This window comes from Thermobia domestica, chromosome 1 (genome assembly GCF_964235325.1).
Source record: "Thermobia domestica chromosome 1, izTheDome1.hap1.1, whole genome shotgun sequence".
Taxonomy (NCBI): domain Eukaryota; kingdom Metazoa; phylum Arthropoda; class Insecta; order Zygentoma; family Lepismatidae; genus Thermobia; species Thermobia domestica.
In genome coordinates, this window is record NC_137454.1 from 372,381,783 (window position 1) to 372,405,945 (window position 24,163).

The 24,163-nt window shown below is 34.7% G+C and overlaps 1 protein-coding gene across 1 annotated transcript; it reads right to left on the bottom strand.

Moving 5' to 3' along the window:
* Positions 1-328: 328 nt before the first annotated feature.
* LOC145664363 (uncharacterized) lies at positions 329-18,111 on the bottom strand. Its single transcript, XM_081731006.1, has 4 exons — positions 17,447-18,111; positions 9,096-9,235; positions 5,916-6,066; positions 329-1,177 (listed from the first exon to the last, which is right to left on the bottom strand). Exons 1-4 carry the CDS (start codon positions 17,847-17,849, stop codon positions 879-881), a joined length of 993 nt encoding a protein of 330 aa, XP_081587132.1. The 5' UTR covers positions 17,850-18,111; the 3' UTR covers positions 329-878.
* Positions 18,112-24,163: the final 6,052 nt, after the last annotated feature.

Consider the following 24,163-nt stretch of genomic DNA (forward strand, 5'->3'; position numbering starts at 1 on the left):
ACCAATTTCCAACCCTGGTATTAATACCCTTAAATAAAAAGTCCCTTAAAATTTGGAATATATTTTCTTTAATTCTTCGCCGGAATGGATACACTAATATTCACAAGATAATTGACTAATTATATCAATTTTCCATTTCAAACACTTTTTATTTTACGACGTTTTGAATGTCTTAGAATCTCATTCTGGATTCATTTTCAACTACAAAGATTAAAAACTAAAAACTGTTAATTTGAAAATGAATCCAGAATAAGATTCGAAACGTCGTAAAAGAAAGATTTTGGAATGGAGAACTGATATAATTAATTCTCTTGTGGATATTTTCTTATCTAACATTACTTTTCAAGCTTATTAATTTAATGTCAGTACTGATCCTCGAGGGAAAAATAAATAAATAAAAAAGGAAATAAATAATATAGTTTTCATAAACAAGGACAATTCTTTATTTTTTAAATATATATATAATATGCTGAAGAATTTACATCAGAGTGTGTGAGCTTTTACGAGTCTACAATTAGCTGAAGTATTTTAAGAGTCAGAATTATAAGTGGCAGTACTTCGGAATTTGGTGGAGAAACATAAATCGATAAGTGAATGTCTACAAACGGATGTGTTCACATAGAAGGATAAGACAAAACTGAGCTAAAGCCACCGAATACTTTAATAGTCAAATTGGTTCTACCTGATGTACCTCAAACACATTGAAATATAAACATGAGACATAAATAATAGAATAAGAAGATCACATCACATCACATACTATAGAATAAAAAAGCTAAGATCTTAGAAACTAGAAAAGAGTTAACAAGTGTTAAAGAAAACAAAACATGACTGCAAGTCTAAGAAAAGAAAAATAAACATGATTATTCGCTTGAAAATTATTTGCATTCTAATTGCCTTTGCAATAACTGCTTTCTTAATTCAAGTATCTCCATTTCCAGTTTATGTTTTTCTTCTGCTCGTCTTTCTTCATTTCGGAATTTTTCTTGAGTGAGTTCCAACTCTAATTTCAGTTTTTTCTCTGACGATTCCGCTTTACGCTTTTCCTCTTCTTTCAGATATTTTATTTGCAGTTCCACAAGTTCCATTTTCGCATCCGCCAACACCTGAAACTTCTTATTTGTATCATGGCCTGAACTTGTTCTGCACCGTTTTGCCCTTGAATTCCTTGGAGTAGCTAAAAGAAAGGACAGTATGAATCACTTTTACAATAAATCTGTTAAGAGAAGCTATGGCAGAAAACTTAAAAACTGGTGATTAGGACATGAAAAATAAATCAATGATGCGCCAACAACAACACTTATTGTACAACAACGGTCGAAACTTCAATTTGGTTTTCAAGTATTATTCACATTATTATATCTAACCCATGCTTAAAGGAACTAATACATTCAAATGTAGGTATCAAATTTTATAACTTAATCAAAATTTCTGTTACAACTATCGTAGATATCATAGTGCTGATCATCGTGTTTCAACTACAACGACGAATTGTTTTACATAGTATCACTAGCTGAAAAGAAAACTAAGAAAAAATTTAATCCCCGGTAGTGTGAGGATTTCAGAATTAAGTCTACAAATAACTTTGAAACAACAACTCAAACTGACCATTAAAATATTTCTTTAAAATCTTAATTATTGAGAAATAAAACCTAGAAGTAGTACGGAATCTGGAGTGCAAAAATACGCCATTTTATTGGTCCATGTCACATGTTAAACAGACGAGTTCAGCTACTTCGTTATTTGTCTGATACCTGCACGACTGAATTCTATTGCGCGATGATGGAAGAGATCTGTTCGAGCAGATTCAAATTATTTACCATCAGTTGATAGTTTCATGGTTGCTATTTTTTCGCCTGAAATAATAATTACTTGGGAGTAGAAATTAGAGGAGGAAAGGCGAAAAGGTCAATATATACCGATGATTGTGAATCTCGATGTCCGAAACCAAAGTTGGATTTGATCACAATAATAATAATAATAATAATAATAATAATAATAATAATAATAATAAATAATACATAAAAAATACCGGTTTTAATTAAATCTGTAAAATGTTTTGAAACAAATGTGAGTTACGAATATGTTTTCACTAACAAGCACGAGCATTTTTTAAAAGCATAGATATAATTTATTTATCCATGGCCACTCAACAGATAACACTGGAGCACTCAACAGATAACACAATTGGAAAAGGAAGTGGAACGAAGGCGGTCAGGGCCTATAGTTCAATGTACCATCCCAGCATTTGTCTGGTGTTACTGAGAGAAAACTCTGAAAAACAACTGTCAATATCTCCGGATTCGAACCCCGGACCTTCCGAGTGCGAAGCAAGAACGCTAACCAGTAGCCTAAGCTCAGTCGGTAATTTTGCCTTGTAAAATTTATTCTTTAGTTTAACGTCCTACAGTTATGCGAGCTAAGTGCTAAATGAGGCGGATGAAATAGCAAGTTAATGATGATGAAACAAATGTCAGAATTAGAAAGTGAGAGGAACGGGAGAATCCGCCACAAATTTACCTGGACGGGGATCGAATCTGACCCTTCGAACCTGAGGTAAGCGTTCTACCACTGCGCCACCATGCCCCTTAGTCAACCACCAGTGAATTACTCTGAATGTGAATGTAAGTGCGGGTTAAGTCTAAGTTTATACTCACATATGATCTTTACATACAAACATAACTGAGTTGGCGCTGAAAACTTGCCATGAGTACCGCTTGAAACCAATCTTTTTTCTCTTACACTTTTTGGTTTGGTTATTGATTTCTTATCCGATTTGAAAACCTTTCATGGTTTATATTTAAAAAAAAAAAAAAATACAATTCTACCTCTGATTTTGTGGGTAAGTCTGTCTTTAACATATTTTAAAAGACCCAGCATAAGGCTATCACTTCTCAGGCTACAAAAGTCGCTCAACTTAAGAAAATCCCGCAAAATGTTGAGCAATAAGTCAAGAGATTTATTGAGCAACAAAATCCTTTGTCAAGTCGCATGTCCACACAACGAAATAAGGTCGCTCAACTTTTCGAGTAACAACTCAAAGGATTAGCGACAGAATTCCTTGGCACGTTGCGTGTCCACACCAAAGTGACGAATGACCCAATTATTATCATCATTAATAAATAGGGTGGGCAGAAGGCAATGACTGGCACTGACACATTGACTTAGAAAGCAGGACTTCATTATTTTGCAAAAATGTTCCCCTCAGTAATGAAAATACCTGTTTGCAGTAAGCATTATTACTTTGTATGGGAAGAAAGATATGATCGAGTTTCTTTAAAGTTTCAGAACCTTTTTTGCTTGGTGTTTTCGCACTTCCGAAAACTTATAAATATCTTTCTTGTTAAATATCTTTGTTGTCTTTGAACATAACTGTGGCTATTTCTTGAAACACTTTGAATCCTTCGTAAAGTCCATCCATATCAATGGACTTAATATTATACACCTGAACAAACAAAATCTTTCAAAGAACAGTCGGGATTTCTAAGCGAAACAGTCTTTATAATCTTGTTTCACTGAAATCACTGAATGTATTCATGAGCCCGTTTATAAAACCTAAAAAATAAATAAATACATAAATAAATAAAATAAAATAAATAAATAAATCACATTGGCACTTGTTTTCTTCAAAGAAACTCTTAGTCTCATCTTAGAATTAACAACATATCCAAAGAATCTGTCTGTTATGTGGTGATAATTTGCTTATTCTGAAATATCTGAAACTAGAGCCATCAAGTCATAAGAGTGGTGGAAAGTTAAACATTTTCAATGTGACTCAGAAAAGCAGGACACATGGGAATCCGGCTCAACTACTAAGCCGGACACGGGACCCGACTCCAAAAGCGAGACTGTCCGGCCAAAAGCACGACATCTGGCCCTATTAAATAATAATAATATCGTATGTTTTCTAAAGCTAAATGCTTATTAAAAGTGGTGATTTTATTCATAATTCCACATTTGCTTTCTTTCAAAACTTGCGGCCCACTTGCTCGCTCCTCACGCACCCCAAGGGAGCTAGCTTCCCAAGTCTAGAACCTATGACCTAGAGGTTTGTGAAGCCATCATAAAGTCTGAAAATCTTTTTTTAAGAAAAAGTTTCACATAGTAACATGATATTTAGAGCCTTTCATGCACTACATGCACATTATTAAAAAGACACTCACAAACTAAATAATAATTTAATGCACATCTATACTAGTGCTTGTTGCGGAACAAATCGCAAGTTCTCCATTTTGAATGGGAAACAAATGTTTAGCAACTTTTGTGTAGGAAAGGTCGCTCGACTTCATTTTTACTTCTATTGATTGCTCAACTTTGCTATTAAACAAAAATCGCTCTCTTGCGTAGTGTAGACAGTGAGTCGACTTTTTGCTCAACTTTGTTGCTAAACAAAAAGCGCTCAACTTGTTCTCCAGTCTGGACGTACCATTACATTCCTAATATGTTTCTTCATTGTGTTTGTATGTTCCTTTGGGTCAATCCTATACAATAATGATTTCAATACCAATCAACTTCATACGATCCACTGCGTAGTAATTTTTAAATTGTATCAAATACTTTTTCAAATTTCCTTCCTAGTTGTGTGGTTGCGTTTAGAGTATAATTTCGAAAAATTCTAATGACAGTCTTACTGAATTCTCGATTATTTGGAACGACCATTCATTTAATTCCTTTAGAATGGGTTAATCTCTATTAAAATGTAAGATTGACAAGAAAAATAGTAATTCTATTTAAAAAACTACAAGAAATAAATGGTTAGGCATTGCAAATAAATAAAACTAATAATAAAAAATATTAAGAATTTTTCAAATTATGAAGCGCAAACAGTTATCCAACCAGGACGGAATGTAGTAAAGTATTTGACACAATTGAAAAATTATCACACAGATAAATTGCAGAGCAGTGAATTGTTCTTGCAAAAATTATTGTATAAGAATGACCCAAAGAAACATACACAAATGTAGGAACGTGTTTGAAATATAAGAAGTGATAGCCTTACGTCGAATCTTTAAAAATATGTTAAAGAAAGCCTTACTCACATCATCCAATTCAGAGGTAAAATTGCTATATATATATATATATATATATATATATATATATATATATATATATATATATATATATATATATATAAGTTAAAATCTATCATAGAGTTAAATACCACGGAAGGTTTTCAAATTGGGACAAGAAATCAAAACCTAAACCTTGACACAGAATACAGGACAACTGGATCCTAAATGGAACATCATAGAAGTCACAAGTAAATATAAAAAAATGAAGAATTGGACAATCTGTTTACTATAATGGTTGTTGTCATTTTTTTTTTTTTCCCGGCAAGAGGGAAGCACATGTGGCCTGCATTTTTTGCACCGGATTCTTATAGATTTTGACACGAGGATTACGATGGTCAAGTTAGTTTTGCGATTAGTTTCGGAACGCGAGAATACAAGGTGGTTCATAAGAATCCGTTCCGAAACTGGCTTGACCATGTATTTCTCATGTAAAATTTATAAGACTTCGTTGCAAAAAGTGCGAGCCACATTTGCTTCCCTCCTGCCACTTTTGTAAGCTGTCAACTTGAAAATGAATTCAAAATAGGATTCGAAACATTCGTGAAATAAAAACTGTTTGAAACGGAAAAAATATATAAATTCTGAATAATTGTATATATATTACGGTGTAATTTTAAAAAATCATCAAATTATGTTGTTTCGCTGTCATAGCTTTGTTACTTTGTGGCAAATTAGCCACCTTTCGGAGGATAAGTGGCAAATTGTCCGCTTTGTCGAATTATGGTAGCAAATTATCAGTATTGAGGGTTTAGAAGTCGTGTTTCGATTTCTTCTCAAAAATCCTATACTAACCTTTTAAAAATTATTTAAAAATAAAACATGATATTACAGAAAAAAAAGCACCTTGAACTGCAGATGGAAGTGGTTGAGACGAAGGTGCATTTGAAGTGCCTTTTTGGTGCCGCAGTTCTTCGCTGGCTGGAGATCTCAGAAGACTTGGCTTGGCCGATGTCCAATCTGGTACTTCAACAATTGAAATTGTCGGTCCATAATCCTAACGTGGGAAAACAGAATGATTAACATTTGAAATTAACAATAATCTTACTTATGTCAAAAATTAACGTAAGGGCCAGGGTTTGCTCAAGTGAACCCAGCCCGAAAAAACCCGGTGGGTTTTTTCGGGTTGGGCCCACCTGAAATAGCCCACTTTAAAACCCACCTGGGTTTTTGACCTATTTGTTAGTATATTATTGATACAACTAAGGTGATCACATTGTAAGTGATTTTTATCAGATTTTAGAGTTTCCTTGGGCGAATTAGAGGCTTTCACGTTAAGGTATACAACAACATTCGACATAAGACCTTTAAAAAGTTCTGAATGCACTAAATGAATTATTTTTTTTTATTTTATTTTTTTTTTAAACTTACCTTACCTTGAGATAGTTATAGAACAAATTAATGTATGGATTATGCTTATAGCCTATTTGAAGTAAAATAAGCAATTTTGTACTTTAGAAAATATTTTTCGTGAATAGTATGCTCGTCGACTTGGCGACACCGAGGCACATTATCACTCATACGTTTGACGGGTTTAAGGTCATAGGTGCCGGTACTAATAGTACATATGCAAATACATTAGTAACAGTTTAATTCAGAGTAACAGTTTAAACATTAGTAACATTAGTAACAGTTTAACATTTGTTGCTACTCTTCAAATAAGAATTCTGTAGAATCAACACCAGCAATAGCGTAAAAATTCTTGCCAAATTTAAGAAGATTAATGCTCATGGTTCCGAAGACTATGTAACGCTACACACCGTGAAAGAAGTGCTCGGGAAATTCCCGAATCAAACGCAGAAGGATCGAAAATGAATACTTCAACAATGAAACTATTTATTTTACGCTTAAGCCTGCCATATGTCAAGTAAAAAACAGGAATGTCCCGTTTTTGGGCCCGAGTGTCCCGCGTCCCGTATTTAAACTCCGTTCCATTTTTGCTATCAATATCAGCTTATTCGAAAAGTGAAAAACAAAAAATTTCGACATTGGCTGGAATCCTGTAATTAGTGAATGAACAGTACACTGTTACATGTAACAGTTTCGAGGAAGTTATAACACCACCCTGTTCGACTTGATAGCGAGCGAAATTTGCAATGCTACTTTTTCCATTGCACTTGATGGAAACTCGGATACTGTCCGAAAAAAAAAAAAAAAAAAAAAAAAGGACTTTGAGCGTTTCTACATTTACAAACACAAGAAAGATGACTAACCTTTTCTTCAGCAACACATTAGATAAGTTAACAAGAATTATAATCTTTTTCAAAGGCTAGGGGCACAGAATTATGCTTTGGTCCAGGTCTTAGAAAAATGTAAATCTGGTCCTGACAATTACACACGACACGAGAAAAATCACCTTTTCATCAGATTAAACTGATGAACGTAATTTTGGCAGATACAGCCATGTAAATAAATATTGCTAAACGCGCGAAAAATTTTGAAAGTAGATTGTACCATTGATTTAAATAATTTGCATATTGTTTTCCTGTAAAGCATTTTTATAGCACATCTTAAGTTTTTAGGCATCTTCAGTCTATACAATTAATTGCAGGGTACGAACAGAGAAAAGCAGCTACCGCTTAGTGAACTTTCGCCTGTTATATTATTGAAAAAAAAAAGTTAAATAAACTGAAATATTTTAGTTTAAGTCTCACGGTTATGCCTGCTATGCTCAAGGTGACGGTGATGATGAGAAATGAATGAAATGATGGAATGAAGAAAGTGGGAGGAAACGTGAGAATCCCGAGAAAACCCACGCACAAAGTGTTTGTCCACCACAAAGCTCACTTGGCGCGAGCTGGAATCGAACTAGGAACACCATGCACTAGAGGTGAACGCTCTACCACTGAGCCACCGCGGCCTATTATACTTTTGTTCATAACCAGACTACAGTTCATTGCATTGTATTGGAAAGTTGAGGAAGGGGTGGATCTGAGGGGGGTCCCGTATTCTCATGGAGAAAATATGGCAGGTTTATTTACGTTGGAAGATGTTAATTTCATACAAGACATTTTAAAACATTTATTTATTTCATACAACATGAATTGTATCTTTGTTTTAAATTAATAGACCCTTTTTGGTATTCATATTTGGCGAACGTCAGTCAGGCTTTTGGATAACTTGATCTACATTTGTTCGTTTGTCTGCCGAGCTCCTTCATGGCTATGCAGTTAGTGTGCGTGTCTTCGGTGTGGGATCCGGGTTTGCTTCCCGGAGGGAGCTCATGTGGTTCGGATTCCACGTTAATCAGTAGGTCCCGTCTCATATAGCCTCGCTGCTGAAAGGGACGTTAAACACAAAATCAACTCAACTCGTTTGTCTGCCTCTACCACACACACTACAGGGTACAACTTTCGGCCTTTTAAGTTAAAATTTTCAGAATACAAGCACGAGACACTCTAAATTCCTTGTACAGATTTGGCGACATACCATCGTAAAATATCAAAATGACGGCCATTTTTAAAAAAAAAAAAAACAGCGCGTATCCACGCTACGAAGCTCAAATTTCAGTCTTTTAAGTTGAAATTTTGACGGTGGAAGCACGAGATATGCTAAATTTGCTGTATAGATTTTCTCGGCGATCGAATGTAACATTTCAAAATGGCGGCCATTTTTTTTCAAAACAGCAGTAAGCAGAAAATTGTTGCAAGCTGTGACAATGACAATCTTGAAATATAAATCACATTTTAACATTTTTACCTCAAAGACATTGAAATATTAAAAAAAAAAAAAAAAAACCGATTAAACCTGAAAAACCCAATTAAACCCGAAATTACCTGAAAAAACCCATATGGGCCCAGGTGGGTTGGGTTTTTTCAAAAAAGCCCGGGTTTTTTCAAACCCTAGTAAGGGCATTGAAATATATCAACTGTTAACAAAGATTTTATTACTAGTAGGACTTATAGTCAGTAAGCTTATGTGTGTTCCATGTGAGGTATTACAAAATTGCAATATGAAACAGCTGCGACAAGGTTTACAAGAAAATTGGCAAAGTAACAGATTTAATTTATAATGCATTTAACGTACCTCAAGAATAAGGGTTTCCTGGAAATCCTCACGGATAGTGGCAATTGGGCGGCTATCATTAGAAGTAATGATAGATTCATTCACATCATTGACCGGGCGGCTATCCGTGGACCCATTTGTGGACACGGTAACATGATGAGCTAAATAAAAACGGAAATAATTTATTTTTAGTATTATAGGCTGCTGTTCAATACTACTAAATATTTTCAAAATGAGGAAATAATGTCTACGAGAAAGTATCATTACTTTTAAGTGAGAACTACTACTATGTTTTTTTTTTTTTTTAAATAAATCAATTTTAACATAGGCATGCATGACCTATACATAGAAAAACTATTATCCTGCTCTTCAACTGAAGTGTTATTATTATTTTCTGTCCCTATCTCTCCCCGAAATTAACTGACATATGGGAAATTTTTATTACAGGTTGCCTATTAAATAATATTTTAATCTGCTCTATTTTGTTCATATTCACATATTCAATTATACTATTTCTAATTTTATATTACAATATAAATAGAAACTAATTGGAAAATTTACCGAACAATTAAAAAATAATAGGAAATGCACATCGTTAATGCAAATGAAAAATACCAGTTGCACTAGTACTCAATGTTCAGATGATGTATATGGTACAAATTCTTATTTAACCCATGCCTTTTAACTTTAAGGGTTAGGTTACAGTTTTAAATTTTAAATCATGCTTGGCCAATTTTAATCAAGTGCTTCTGTGCTTATTTATTAGTACCTTACCCTACCATTACACATAACGGACACTATATTAATAATATATGATAATAAGCTCAAATCATCAGCAATTTTGCCGGCGTACATGTCTACTTTTGGTCAATAAAGTGAAGAACAGTTAAAATACACAACGTTACTACAATGACTGAGGCGCTACTGTATCTCTTTTCTTACAGCCTAGGACTGAATAATTTTTTCCCAAAAAATAATGAATAAAATAAAAATAAAGGAAAAATGAAATTTTAGCTTAACCTTTAAACGACGGAGGGATTTAAATGCCGCAGCCCCTTTTATACGGCGCCATTTAAAGCGTTTTCGTAAGAGTTTACAAACAAATCCATATCTTCACCCCTATTTATCCTAGGATCATGGTTCATACCTCATTCTCTTCAGAATGGAGCTGGCTTTCAAATGGTACCACTTGCATGCTCGTATCATATACCAGGAGAGGGGAAAATGATTTTAAATATAAAATTTCGTAGGGGGGGAATTTTTTTCCACACTTTGGGCCCCTCTGGAACGGCCCTGTGTGAACGTAGAGATCTCAAAAAAAATCTGGTAAATAGTACTTGGTATACTGAATGTGTGTGCTAAATTTCAAGTTTATATCTTGAATACTAAGGGCGGGAGAAATTTTATCAAGAATTCCCACAATGCCCCAAATTACCGCAAAACACCATGATCTCAGGTAAAAAATTTCCTGAGACATCTCTATTTACCCTAGAACTACAATCTGCCAATCATTCTCTTCAGAATAGAACTGCCTTTCAGGCGGTACCATTCACATGTCTCCATCATGTATCTAAGGCGGGAAAATCCCGAAAAAAGGAATTTTTTGGTGTAAATATCCCTTTTTTCAAATTTTAGCCCCTCTGGCTCCCCCCTGTTTTAACGCAGAAATCTGAAAAAAAATTCCGTTAAATACTACTCGGTGGACTGAATGTTTGTGCATAATTTCAATCTTCTAGGTGCAAAAATAGGCCCGCAAAAAATTATATATACCGACAACGTCCCATATTCCCCTATACAGAAGTATATTTTGATAAAAATTCCCTGACACATCCCTAATTACCCTAGGGTCATGTTTCGCCCATCATTCTCTTCAGAATAGAACTGCCTTTCAGACGGTACGACTCACGTGTCTCCATCATGTACCTAAGGCGGGAAAATCCCGAAGAAAGGGATTTTTTTGGTCTAAATATCCCTTTTTTCAACTTTTAGCCCCTCTGGACCCCCCTGTTTTAACGCAGAGATCTGAAAAAAAATCTGATAAATACTACTAGGTGGACTGAATGTTTATACACAATTTCAATCTTCTAGGTGCAAAAGTAAGCCTGCCAAAAATATATATATACTGACAATGTACCATATTCCCGTATACAGAGGGATATTTTTGAAAATTCCCTGAGACATCCCTAATTACCCTAGAATCATGGTTTGCACATCGTTTTCTTCAGAATAGAACTGCCTTTCAGGCAGTACCATTCACATGTCTCCACCATGTATCTAAGACGGGAAAATCCCGAAGAAAAGGATTTTTTGATAAAAATATCCCTTTTTTCAACTTTTTCCCTCTCTGGATCCCCCCCTGTTTTAACGCAGAAATCTAAAAAAATCTGTTAAATACTACTCGGTGGAGTGAATGTTTGTGCAAAATTTCAATCTTCTACGTGCAAAAATAAGCCCGCCAAAAAATAATGAACATAGGCTTAATAAAAGAAAATATATATATATTTGAGAATTTTGACGTCATCACCTCCTATGTCTCGACGCAGGAAGGTGTGAAACCATACGTAAGGTCTTCTACAATGCCTCTTGACTTGAAAAACAAAAAAAACCCGGACGAAAAAGCTCAAATAGGAGAGTTATAACGCAATGTACCATGAAACACACAAAAGGGATAGAGTGTGGACTGTCTGGACAGAAACACTCTCACACACACACAAACGCATTCACGCACACACATTTTCCCTTATCTCATCAACATCATTGGTAATAAACACCTCGAAGTGTAAGCTGAGTTCCTCACAAGAGAAACAATCTCCTCGTGTCAGCAGAAATAATTGATAAACAAGCGGTCACAAAAGTCAACGTGAAGAAATGAAAAAAAAAATAAAGGGAGGAAAAGTAACCAATTTTATGGTTTGTTTGGGTTACAACTGGTGAACCATATTTCAGTCACGTGTTTCTTTGATCGTTTTAGAACACACAGATGCTAGCAGCGGAAGGTTTGATGCAGGATAGCCAGTGCTACATTAGTTATTGGTCTGAATAATTCTTTTGGTCGAAAAGGACCAAACCGTATTTTCAGCCCAAATCGCTATTGGTCGAAAACGACCAACTTCGTCGTGTAAAGGTTAATGTCCCACACTTATGCAAGCTATGTGCTAAAGGATCGGATGAAATTGCAATGAATGATGAAGAAAGCAATGGGGGAATTAAAAGGTTGGAGAAAATAGAACCCCAAGAAAACCCATGAATACGATGTCGTCCACCGCGACGGGAATCGAACCTGTGCCAAAAATAAAGGAAAATCATAATATTTCACTACTTTTACATCTAAATTTTATTACCATATACAAATTTTAGTAAGAAACCAGTGATTAATATGAAGCTGTAGCGATAAGTGGCTGTAATTATATTACACAAAATATTCTTCAAAGCTGACGATTTGAAAGAAGCACTGATATTTGTATAAACAATAAAAATATTTCGTCCACCACATGCGTTAATATTCCTTTTACAACTACAGGAAATAAATAGTGAATTTATTGTTCCTAATCGTGGAGTGAAAGTCGCTTAATATGTGGTTCTGCAGTTGAAAATTGTTTAAGTTGTTGGTATTATTGAAATGCACGCATGATTATACGTGATGTTATAAGTGAATTAGTTGGCGATAATTCAATATGGCAGAATCATGTATAACAAATCGTTTTTAGGGTATTGAAAAAAAAAATCAAGGTTATATTAGATTTAATGTTCAGGTTGCATTAGCTTTAGCAAAAGAAAAGAAAGACACAACGATAAAGCTATTATTTATCATCAGAAGTTTCCAGATTCTTGTTTTGTGGCCAACCAAGAATAAGAGTCAACATTGTCCAGCTTAATTAGTATATATAAAGAAAATAAGCAATTAGAACCTTCTAAGTTCAAGTTTATGAATTGCATTTGAAATCATAAAGTCAAATTCTCAAGACTAATTTATTTGTGCCATTAGTTAACGATTACATAATAACAGATTTAAAAAAAATTGTGTCATTAAACATTTGCCTCCATCATGGTATCTCAAAGATACTTTATCAACATCTCATATGGAAATATGTTATCATAGTGGTTTAACATATTCGTATTATCAAACATGATTCTCAACATTGATACATATAGGAAATTCTTAATACTAAAACAAAATTGGCGATCCATCCTCTCTACTTCTATATTTCTAAATAAACATCTTAATTAAGCGTTCATTCTTTATATTATCCCTGTCGTATATCAAATAAAATACAAACATAGGCCATATCATTACTACTACAACGTCATTCTTTTAACTTAAAGTGAATAAGTAGCATTATTACTTCACATTAGCCTATTCATCATTTTCATAATATATATAACGTGGAAAACACTGCTATCAATGAAGAATGAAATATTTACAAATGTATAGTGAGTGAAAGAAAAAAAAAATCTACTCGACAGGTTCAAATATTAAAACGCCTTTCCAACTATTATTATTTTAACTTATTATTGTTTCTGTTCATAATCAGTTAAGCTTGAAGAGGGATGGATACGCGTAAGGAATCATATTCTAATTGGGTGAAGCAAGTTGAGACATATTCCAACGTTATTAGTTTCGATGAGGCAAAATATATGTTTAATGGATAGGCACGTAACTATAATCATGGCACGTTCAAAGTAAACATCTACCTACAGAAGAAAAAAAAAAAAAAAAAAACGTTGCACGAAGTGATAGTTCTAGAAATAATGATATTAAATCCAAAGGTATGTCCAAATAAAATTTCACCGGATCAGCACAGACCGATATCAACATCAAAGAATACGTAAATTTTCTTTTAAATTTTCCTAACCTACAATACTGAATATATGTTGCGAGAACAATATGACAAGACACACGAAAGAGAATTTTAAATTACGAGCACGTTACGAGATACTATGAAAAGGGCACATCACTAAATAATAAACACGTTAAAAGTACAATTTTCCCGATTTCACACATATTGCGCATGTAGAAATGTATTACAAATCAATATTAAAGAGCACCCGATGAAATATGGAAAGCGCACATACAAACTATATTACGAAATAAGATCAAAAGGGCACACGGCAAAATATGGAAAACACGTTCAAAGTACAATTGTTACCGGCTCTACACTTACGATATACTTTTCCCTAACCTACACAAATGTATTTTAAAAGAAAGGACACAGTAATATATATATATATGAGACACTCTCAAAGAAACTTCATCATCATTACCACTTATCAATGACATACGTTACGGAGCATTTAATATTCTAACATAAACCGTCAAGTTATCACAAGTGCGTTGAAAGTGAAGTTCACCCCGGCAAAATAAAATATATCACATGACAAAATAAAAGGCACATATTAGATCTGGCATCACAGACAAAAATTAAATTCTCTAACCTAACCAAAATATTATGGGACACTTCTTCTTTAAATTCAAATTTAACCTACCTACAGACACATATTAGCTTCGAAAGCACAGACAAAATTTAATTTCATAACCTAGCCGACATAAATATTATGGTTCACACATTTAAGTTTGACCTAACCTAACCTACAGCAAATATTTCACAAAATAAAAACATCATCAAGGGACATGCGTTTAACTGAGCTTATCTAACCTAACATTCAAAAATCTTAAAGTACATTACTATGGAAGAGTGCGTGCAAAGTAAGTTTATCATGTCAACACACAAAATTTTCAGGTTCACGTATCAAGTACATAAGATTTAATACTTCGATCATACATGCTTATGGCATGCAAATATAAGTACATGAGTGGACTATGACAATGAGCTTGAAAGACGCGTAACGGTTTTCTATTTAACTACGCATAGTAATCTTGAAGCACTTCATGATTGAACAAGGAAAAAAAACAAAGAAAAGATATTACCAGTTAGGAAGTTCCACAGGTTATGCAAGTCCAATATACCCACTTCTTAAACTTCAAAAGAATTGATGCCACTGGATCACCAGTTCGATACCCTACAGTCGTAGGAGACCGTCCGTGTGGCCCATTGTCGTCAACTTCGAAGAATTACATCCCCCTTGCCATTACTATACTTCACCAGTAATGGCGGAGATGGTATTTGGCGGCCTTGGGCCTAACGGTGTTTAAATTAATTTTGAAGTCAGGCTCCTCGATTTTCTTTTCCTTTTTCTTCTACTTATTCAGGTTGACCAAAATATTAAAATTTAGACAAGGTTTACTTCCAGAAGTGTTTTAGCTATCAAATTTTCCCAAATTTAGAGGAGCCTAACTCAGACCGCCTTCTGTATTCTTTATCTCATGGTGGTGAACTACGTCATCTTAGTCGCGTCCCCAGACCTTAATAAGCGCGGTTTTAATATTACATAATCAACTACGAACTAAAACAAATTTATATGTCTTCTGTTACTATACAAAACTCTATTCAAATAAGCAGCCGTTCTATCTATTAAATGACATTTCATAGTTATCGGAAATAACCACATAACATAAATTTTCAAACTCACCTAGCCACGTCTTGAAAACATTTCCCGTTGTCATGACGACCGCTGTTCTCACTGTTTAAGCGGGTCGCCATTTGCAGAAATAAATGCCCGCATAGCGATTCAAACGCCCTCTTGTAGTGATAGCCAGAATGAGTAACAAATGAACATCAGAATGAGTAACAAATGACTATCAGAGTGCATAACGAATGAACAATGGGTAGTATCACGTAAATAATTGACAGAAATACGTATTTGAGGTAAAGTGAAAGTATGAATTAAATTTTTACTATATTAAACTATGAATGGAATTATTACGGTAACGCGAACAGTTGCAGAAAAGACAGTTTGAAATTTTGGTGGTAAGTTATTGGTGTGTTTGCGTATTTCATATAAAACTAATCATCCTTTGCACCATTTATTTCATTGGCAACGAAACAAATTAACGTCAAAACAATCTTTAGAAACATTAGGGCGCAGTATTACAATACAATAACCAACTTTAACACTGCGTAAACCACCGGTAAACATTAAAATACGGGAACCAACTTAAACAGAAATGTAACCGGTAATCGGTCGGTTACACATGTGAAGAACGGAATGTTTCGATTTTGAGATTAGTGCAAATTTAGGGTCAAACTCCAAAGTTGTCATCCAGTTTAGAGGTAAGTCTAACCTAATCTAACCTAACATTTACGCAAAAGCGATTTTTTTTTTTTTTAAATTTGTATCGCTTTAGTAGAAAATGGAACTAGATGATAACTTCGGAATAAACGCCCAAATTTATATATAAAAAGAGGAAATATTACGTTTTGTTGATTGTCCATAGAAGGGATGTTGAAAGAAAGTGGTGAAGGAACAGTTACATATTTAGATATGAACGTCGTATAAATTGTAAAGAAACATCATTGACAGAAACCAGCAGTGGAAGTAATGAACATATTTTTAAGAGAGCACAGTTATCAGTGGAGCAACTGATACTGTTTATTGTGTATTGGTGTGTACAAACTGTGAACGCAACATGGATGGCATTTAGTATCTCCTCCAAATTCAAATCCAGAGCCACTATTGTTACTTATCAGGGGGTCAAGGTGGAACAAAACGTGGTATTATCAGGGGGTTCAAGGTGGAACACAACGAGCCGTGCAGTGTGTCTAACCCCCTTCGCTCGTTCAGCTATGTTTCGTAATGATTTGAGGGAGAAACTAAATAACAGCCCGTAACATAACTATACCCGGACTTTAGACTGTAATACAAGGCGAAATGTTTAACAAGGAAGAATTTAATAGTGTCCATAGTAAAATGTTACACACGAAATGCAATCTAACCTAACCCACCGTAATCTACGTCAGTAGCCCGAATGCAAAGATTGCGATATTTGAATAGTAAGCTATAATAAAATATTTCAATAGCGAGCAACGTCCAAATATATTTTAATTAATTAAAAAGTGACTTAACTAACCCCATTCTAACCGAAGCCATTATACAACTTTGCGTATTCTAACCCACTTCAACTCGGGCCTTCGGCCCTCGTCCTGCTTCAGAAAACCCGTAATTTGTTTTTGTTTTTATTGTTCAAGGTAAAATTTTCAAATCGTATCGTATTTGTCGATGAAACGCTTCAAATATGTTCAAAATGACACTAATCAACATTTTGCTGCATGTATTGCCGGACCCTCTCTGCGGAATATAATTCGGGAAATAAGATTTATCGATAGGCACTGATTTTTTGCTGCACTATAGTACAAGGAAACAAATCTACACTTTGAATGCCTTGAAATATTGGACCCTCTCTGTTAGACATTTGCCGAAGATTTCTTGGTGTTAACTACTATGGATAAAAAATAATTACCATAACGTGTACTCACCTGGTATGCAGTCACTATCAAAGTCGTTTTCTAACGCAGACAACGACAGGGAAGCAACATTATTGACCCTGTCGGTGAAAGGGTTCTTCTTAACAACAACAGGGCCACCTCCTCCTGTTTTGTACATTTCCTGTTTTTCTTTTGCAAGTTCTTTTCTTGCAATTTTTTTCAATGACTCAAACTTATATTTGAGTGTTTTTGTGGTACGTGGGGTAGAACCTGCTTGGCTATTAAAGCATTCTGTGACTTCATTCCAAGATTTTTCCTTATCCTTCCATGTGATCACATCCGTTTGTTTACACTCAATTACAGCTTTGCGTTCCTCCACTAGATTAAGCAATAATTCAGTTTCTAGATAACTGAAATTTTGGCTTCTTTCTCGCACTCGCTTTTCGCATGCCATTGCAGCAATCTTTTATGCACCTCCTTCAATTTAAACAAACACACTGAAGACGCACTTGACGTTTCAATTGTTTTCCGTATCAGCAACAGAAAACCAACCAATGAAATGATCCGTTATAACCTTGCTTCGGGTTAACTATCTGACAGAGTATATATCAGGCACAGTACATTGTAGAACGAACCACGGGTTAAAGTAACTGACAACTTCCTGATATCTAATTCTGACTGATAGTAATCAGAAAGAATATCAGGATATTGTAGGACTGGCCCTTAGACGATCTCCTGGAGAAAAACGTGATAACAATTTCATTTGGATAAAAGAATTTTAATTTACTTAGGGCCAATCTTACCATCTTCTGATATCTGTCTGATATAAATATCCTCTTGACATTTTTCCGATAAGTGTTCTACAATGTCCTGATAACAATCAGGTGGCTGATAAACCCTATCAGCTGGTTGGTACTTTGACAGGAAGTTCAATTGCATGTTAACAGCTATCAGCTACTTGTTAGTTGTCGTGTAGTAAATCATGGACGAAATCGAAGAATTGTTTATGGTGTCCGAGGGAGATGAGGAGATTGTTCAATATATAGCGAGGCCTAGAAGACCATTTTAGCTCGAATATATGCCAATTTATAACGATAAGTAGTACCCGTTGGCTACAAGTGCCCGCACATAAGCGCCATGTAATTTGTGTAGTTAGAAGATGAAGAAATATGTTCTATATATTATTGAAATTGAATGATATATGAAAACATATCTAAATTATTAATCTAATTTACATATTTTTAGAGGTGGAATATCAAATAAATGAATTAATTAAAAGCTCAGATTGTGTTATTACGTGTAGTATTATAAAATGTAGTTTATTATTTAAGTTTGTGTTTGCCTTTACGATAGTGTACCCCTAGACTATAACGTGCATAACAAAAAATACCGGTACTCATTTCTCTTTCCCATGTTTTCAATAGGATAATTTAAACAAGCATACTGAAAACGCACTTGACGTTTCAATTGTTTTCAGTATGAGCAACAGAAAACCAACCAATCAAATTTTCCGTTAAAACCTTGCTTCGGGTTAAGTATCTGACAGAGTATATATCAGGCACAGTATATTGTAGAACGAACCATGGGTTAAAGTAACTGACAACTTCCTGATATCTAATTCTGACTGATAGTAATCAGAAAGAATATCAGGATATTGTAGAACTGGTCCTTACACATGCAATAATACGGTACACTTGATTTTTTTAAAATTAAACTTTTCAGGGCCAGTCCTATTGAACTATTAACAGGCAATTGAACTTCCTGTCAAAGTACCAACCAGCTGATAGGGTTTATCAGCCACCTGATTGTTATCAGGACATTGTAGAACACTTATCGGGAAAATGTCAGGAAGATATTTATATCAGACAGATATCAGAAGATGGTAGGATTGGCCCTAAAAATTTTACTTTGTTAGGCCTTTTTGCGCGAAAATGTTTGTGCACGTTAAAATTTGAAATTTTACCAAATGGGCTTTTGGTTTTCATTTGTTTTTTTTTTTTTTTTTTTTTTAGCGTTCTTGTGATGATTTTATGATTTGTTGCTTCCACGGAGGTTTTGCCTCTTTTGTTTGACGAGACAGATGCCTGTTGATTGTAGTTAGATGTTTTGAAGATTTTGAGTGCACTATGTATCTCAGTTGTTTTACTGCACTAACAAGTTCATCTTGCAGCAAGAGACTTTGGACTTGGGAATGTGTTTGCGTTTTTACATTTTATATTTTGACAGACATTTTTTGTTCTGTTTTTAAGGGATCGCGAGTTTTCTAACTATTGCGATCCAGCCTGCGTTACGTGGCTATATTATGATTAGTTAACTTTATCCCCTTTATAATATAAAGGAAGATGACACTATTTTCGTAGCGAACTGGTGTATAGACTTAAGATCCGTAGCTTTTGCAGCGTGATTAAAGAAGGTACATTTCGGTTACTAGTCTTTGCAATCAGCCCACATCATGTGACAATATATGTAAGCTATTTTATTCTACTTTGTTCAGCTTAAAACACAAATTGCTTTGATGTTAATTATGTCGGGAAGTATGTAAATGTTATCGAATAGAGCAAATCTTCTCTACTCCCGATTCAAACCTTTGCATTATGTTTTATCCATAAATGACGTAAAGTCAATGTTCTAAATAGAAGAGGGGGAGTATCAGGGGTATACTTCCTTAAATCTTCCACTTCGAGCACTGCGTAAAGGAATAGCAACACCGTTTAAAAACCGAGATCTTTCTATGTTGAATATCTTCAGTGCGTCATTGATGCTTGTTGTATTGCGACATTGGGCAGGCATAGCTCCAGGGAGTCAGTTTAGTACTTATCTATATTTCTTCAATATGTATTTATTATTTTAATACCAACGCCCTAACCACACTGGAATATCACTCCCCGGGAGATATGCGAAGTCGAGCAGTCCTGGATCTGGTAAGAGGAAAGATAGATGTGACCATTCGTACTCACCAGACGGTGTTGGCGTTGCAGCGGACGCCCAGCATCGTGAGGACAATTGGGACGCTACTTGAAAAAAGTAGCAAACTGCAGTCTAGGAAGTCAGCATTAACGGCAAGGGTAGCCGACCTGCTGACAATACATCACCCCACAGGAATGAGTGCCATTAAATCTAGGCGTCCTAAGGGTTGTTGCGCCACGAATTTAGTTATCATTATTATTATTGCTAATAATAATAATATTAGCAATAGACTTAATAAAGATTCTGCCTGTTTACTCTGCTCGTACATAAGTACATTATTTCGAACTTTATGATATAGCTATGCAGGTCACGAATTGGGCAGTTTCTTTCTAATGTGATTCATCACGTGTATGAAAACTGGACAAACTACAAATTTAGGATACTACACACAGGAAATTAATAATGATAGCTTTATTAATCAGATATTAACCTGCATAATTTAATAAATATGAGGATCTAGGTACTTAATAGAAAGCTTTTTAACCATTTCCTTTCTTAAAGAAAAAAATTAAATTGTCATTATACACAGATTACCTGTCGAATAATAATAATAATAATAATAAGTTGCCCCAGGATATTGGAGACTGTTATCGTGTCTTGCAAAATATTTTCGATGGAGACAAATGTTCCGTCTATTAATATGTTTATTTCTGTAGCTTAATTATGATATGTAAATGAAAGGAATGAAGATCTGCTAACAGATTTATTTAACAAATAATAAACAATGTCACATTCTGCATCTTTGCTATTACAAGGTACTGTTAAGGAGAATATTTAATTCTATTGGATATATAAGTGCCACTAGCTTAAACAGATATTTCTAAACAAAACAAAATGATAAATGGGAGCCAAATAAGATTAATATTCTCAAAACAAATGTACTAAGTCAACATGATATTGCATAAAGTATTGATAAGTTTGAATGCTTAGTAGTATTAATGGTTAGTGAAAACCTGTCGTTGGAAAACCTTCCAACAATCTGGCATAGCCAATGTCATCGTAACAATAAACAGTAAGGAAAAGGAAGGACAACTTACTGACCAGGAGAGTGTGTTGCCATTCTTGTAAAAACTCGAAGCGCCGCTTCAAGATTTGGTAGTCGAATCATAAGTTGTTAAAAGTGAGACTTTTTATATGATTGTGGCAGGACACTTTCCTTTCACCAGAAGTTTTTTACAATGATTTGCAAGGCTGATGAAATATCTTGTTTCTAAAGAATATTGCAATTGCCTTTCTATTTAAATGTATCTTAAAGTTTTTTTTGATTATACTCAAATAATATTCTCAATTTATATTAAACAACACACAAGGTTGGTCCTCTTTCGTTTCAGACACTCTTCCCAACCCTTACGACGAATTATGATACGATCAGATTCTTTTCTTTTCTCTATACAACCGAACCTGCACCCTCCTGACCTTAACTTGTGTTAGTACATTCTCTATATATCGCCATTACTCACCGTATCTGATATTAATGTTACCAAACCCTCTTAGAGTGTTACTCCTGGTATTAGCGCGAATTCTATATTTAGCACTGACTTCATACACTTTTACAGCTGTTAAACTGACCTTTTAACCGAACACTAGTGGTGACTATGTGTCACCCCCTTTTGGTATAATGTTGTGTAATCTTAACTGGTTGTAGTTGGAACCAAGGTCTGTATTCTTTTTATTTTTTTACCAAATGTTACCTTTGTAAGAGAGTGTGCATTGGGAACTATCAGAGTCGTTAGAATCGTCGTGAGCCTATCATAAGTAGTATCCCAGATAGTATGTAAGCTTAAATCAAGGGTCACTTTCCCTTGATTTTGGCTTAGCAATGTACAGTTGATGCGACAAGCGACAATCAACGTTTATTTTAGCTTGTTTTTAACTTGAAAAGAAGCTTCAATTTATCAACTTTCTACTAAGCCTATTTCAAGCTTGGTTCGAAGCGCTTGACGTTTGTCGATTGTTTAGAAATTGGAGCCATCTGTAGGATTGGTGAGTAGTCTCTGAGATTTGGCGCTTGATTTCTCGCGAAAGGCACGGTGTGGTACGTTTCAGGACATGCCAAATTGCCAATACAGATTTTATCTGGGCCTCTTTGACAATTACTTCATGTTTCATAGGCCAGTTCAAATCGTAAGATTTGGGCCATAATGTCTATTACAATTTAATTCTTTTGCTATACAGTTCCTATTACAATTTATTATTTCAAGCTTTCCATTTGAAGCGTAGCACATGCTTGATATGTCTCGTTTATTGCAAACTTCTCAGTAAAGCTTGACACAAATTTATTTCTGCACGAGAGAAAATGATTCAACTGGTTGGCGTCATGTATAATGTTTGATGTGTAGGCTAGTATAATGTTCAATGTGTAAGTTACATAAATGATGGTGTGTATTCTTTTGCCATCTGAGGGTGTTCCTATATTGCCACCACTTTATTGGCATTTTTAAAAAATATTGCAGAAACTATAGCTTACTACTATGTTTACTATTAATAGTGAGTGTGGTATGGTTTCCCCTATATATATTTAAAAGAATGTCAATAAAGTGGTGGCAATATCCAAACACCCTCAGATGGCAAAAGTTTCCAGGCCCCACCACGTGAACTTTGTTGGAAAAACACCGTGTGCGTGGGTTTTCTCCCGTTTCCTCCCACTTTCTTCATTCCACCATTTCATTCATTACTCATCATCACCGTCTCCTTTAGCCTAACCGGCATAACCTGGGACGTAAAACTCAAAGATTTCATTTCATTTTCAGATGGCAAAAGAATACACACCATCATTTGTGTAACTTACACATTGAACATTATACTAACCTTCACATGAAATATTATACATGACGCCAACCAGTTGAATAATTTTCTCACGTGCAGAAATAAATTTGTATCAAGCTTTACTGAGAAGCTTGCAATAAACGAGACATATCAAGCATGTGCTACGCTTGAAATGGAAAGCTTGAAATAAGATTGAGGTGACAAGCCTGTAGGCAGTGTGCGAATTAGATAATCTATATTGGGGGGGGATAAAATTAGGCCAAAGGACATAGTCTGAAGGTTCAAATTTCAAAATAAGACAATAAATGCCTTACCCCCATATATATATATATATATATATAATACGTGTGTGTGTGTGTGTGTGTGACATCTGTAATAAATGAGAGATTTATTAATTTAATAAATCTACCGACAATAACTATGCACATATATATTGTCTGACATATACACACCCCACTAAACCTTTCTGAACGTGTTTTAATGTTGTACTCACTCTTGTCCCCGTAGCTCTCTAAGGTTTATTTAGTTAATAATTTGGCTCGAGCGATAGCCATGATCACAATCATATGTTAATTTTTCCACTCATATTGAAAGCTTCCACTTTGCATAAATACATACAGGTTGCGAAAAGAAACCTACTTCAGTCTTGTGAAAACCACTAAAATTATCAGTTAAACCGGACTTTTTTTTTTTTTTTTTTTAAGAAAATCTAGATATTAGCCTATCAAATAAGAAATGGATTGTTGCTGGTCCCGATTTCTCACATCAAGGTCAAATCGAAGGCCAAATATTTAAAATCTCTCAATTCAAATTTCGAGCTTGTGCTTCTACTTCCCGCTAAAGCTGTGCTCATCACGACTTATTTTCTCCAAATATCGATTCCGTGATGGGCACGGAAAGTCAACACTTAAAAATTACTTTACTGTTAGGTTGAAGATGAGTTGATTCACTATGGGCTACGTTATTCAAATAAAGTAAAACATTACACTGAAGTTTTTCAGACAACATTAATTGCGTGGACAGCAAACTGTACAG

Bases quoted from the DNA above. Each gene is read 5' to 3' on its own strand.
- LOC145664363 (XM_081731006.1), bottom strand. From the start codon at position 17,849: ATGGCATGCGAAAAGCGAGTGCGAGAAAGAAGCCAAAATTTCAGTTAT. The intron at 6,067-9,095 runs GTACGTTAAATG...TTCCCACGTTAG, and splicing joins AGGAAACCCTTATTCTTGAG to GATTATGGACCGACAATTTC. The intron at 1,178-5,915 runs GTGCTTTTTTTT...CCTTTCTTTTAG, and splicing joins ACTTCCATCTGCAGTTCAAG to CTACTCCAAGGAATTCAAGG.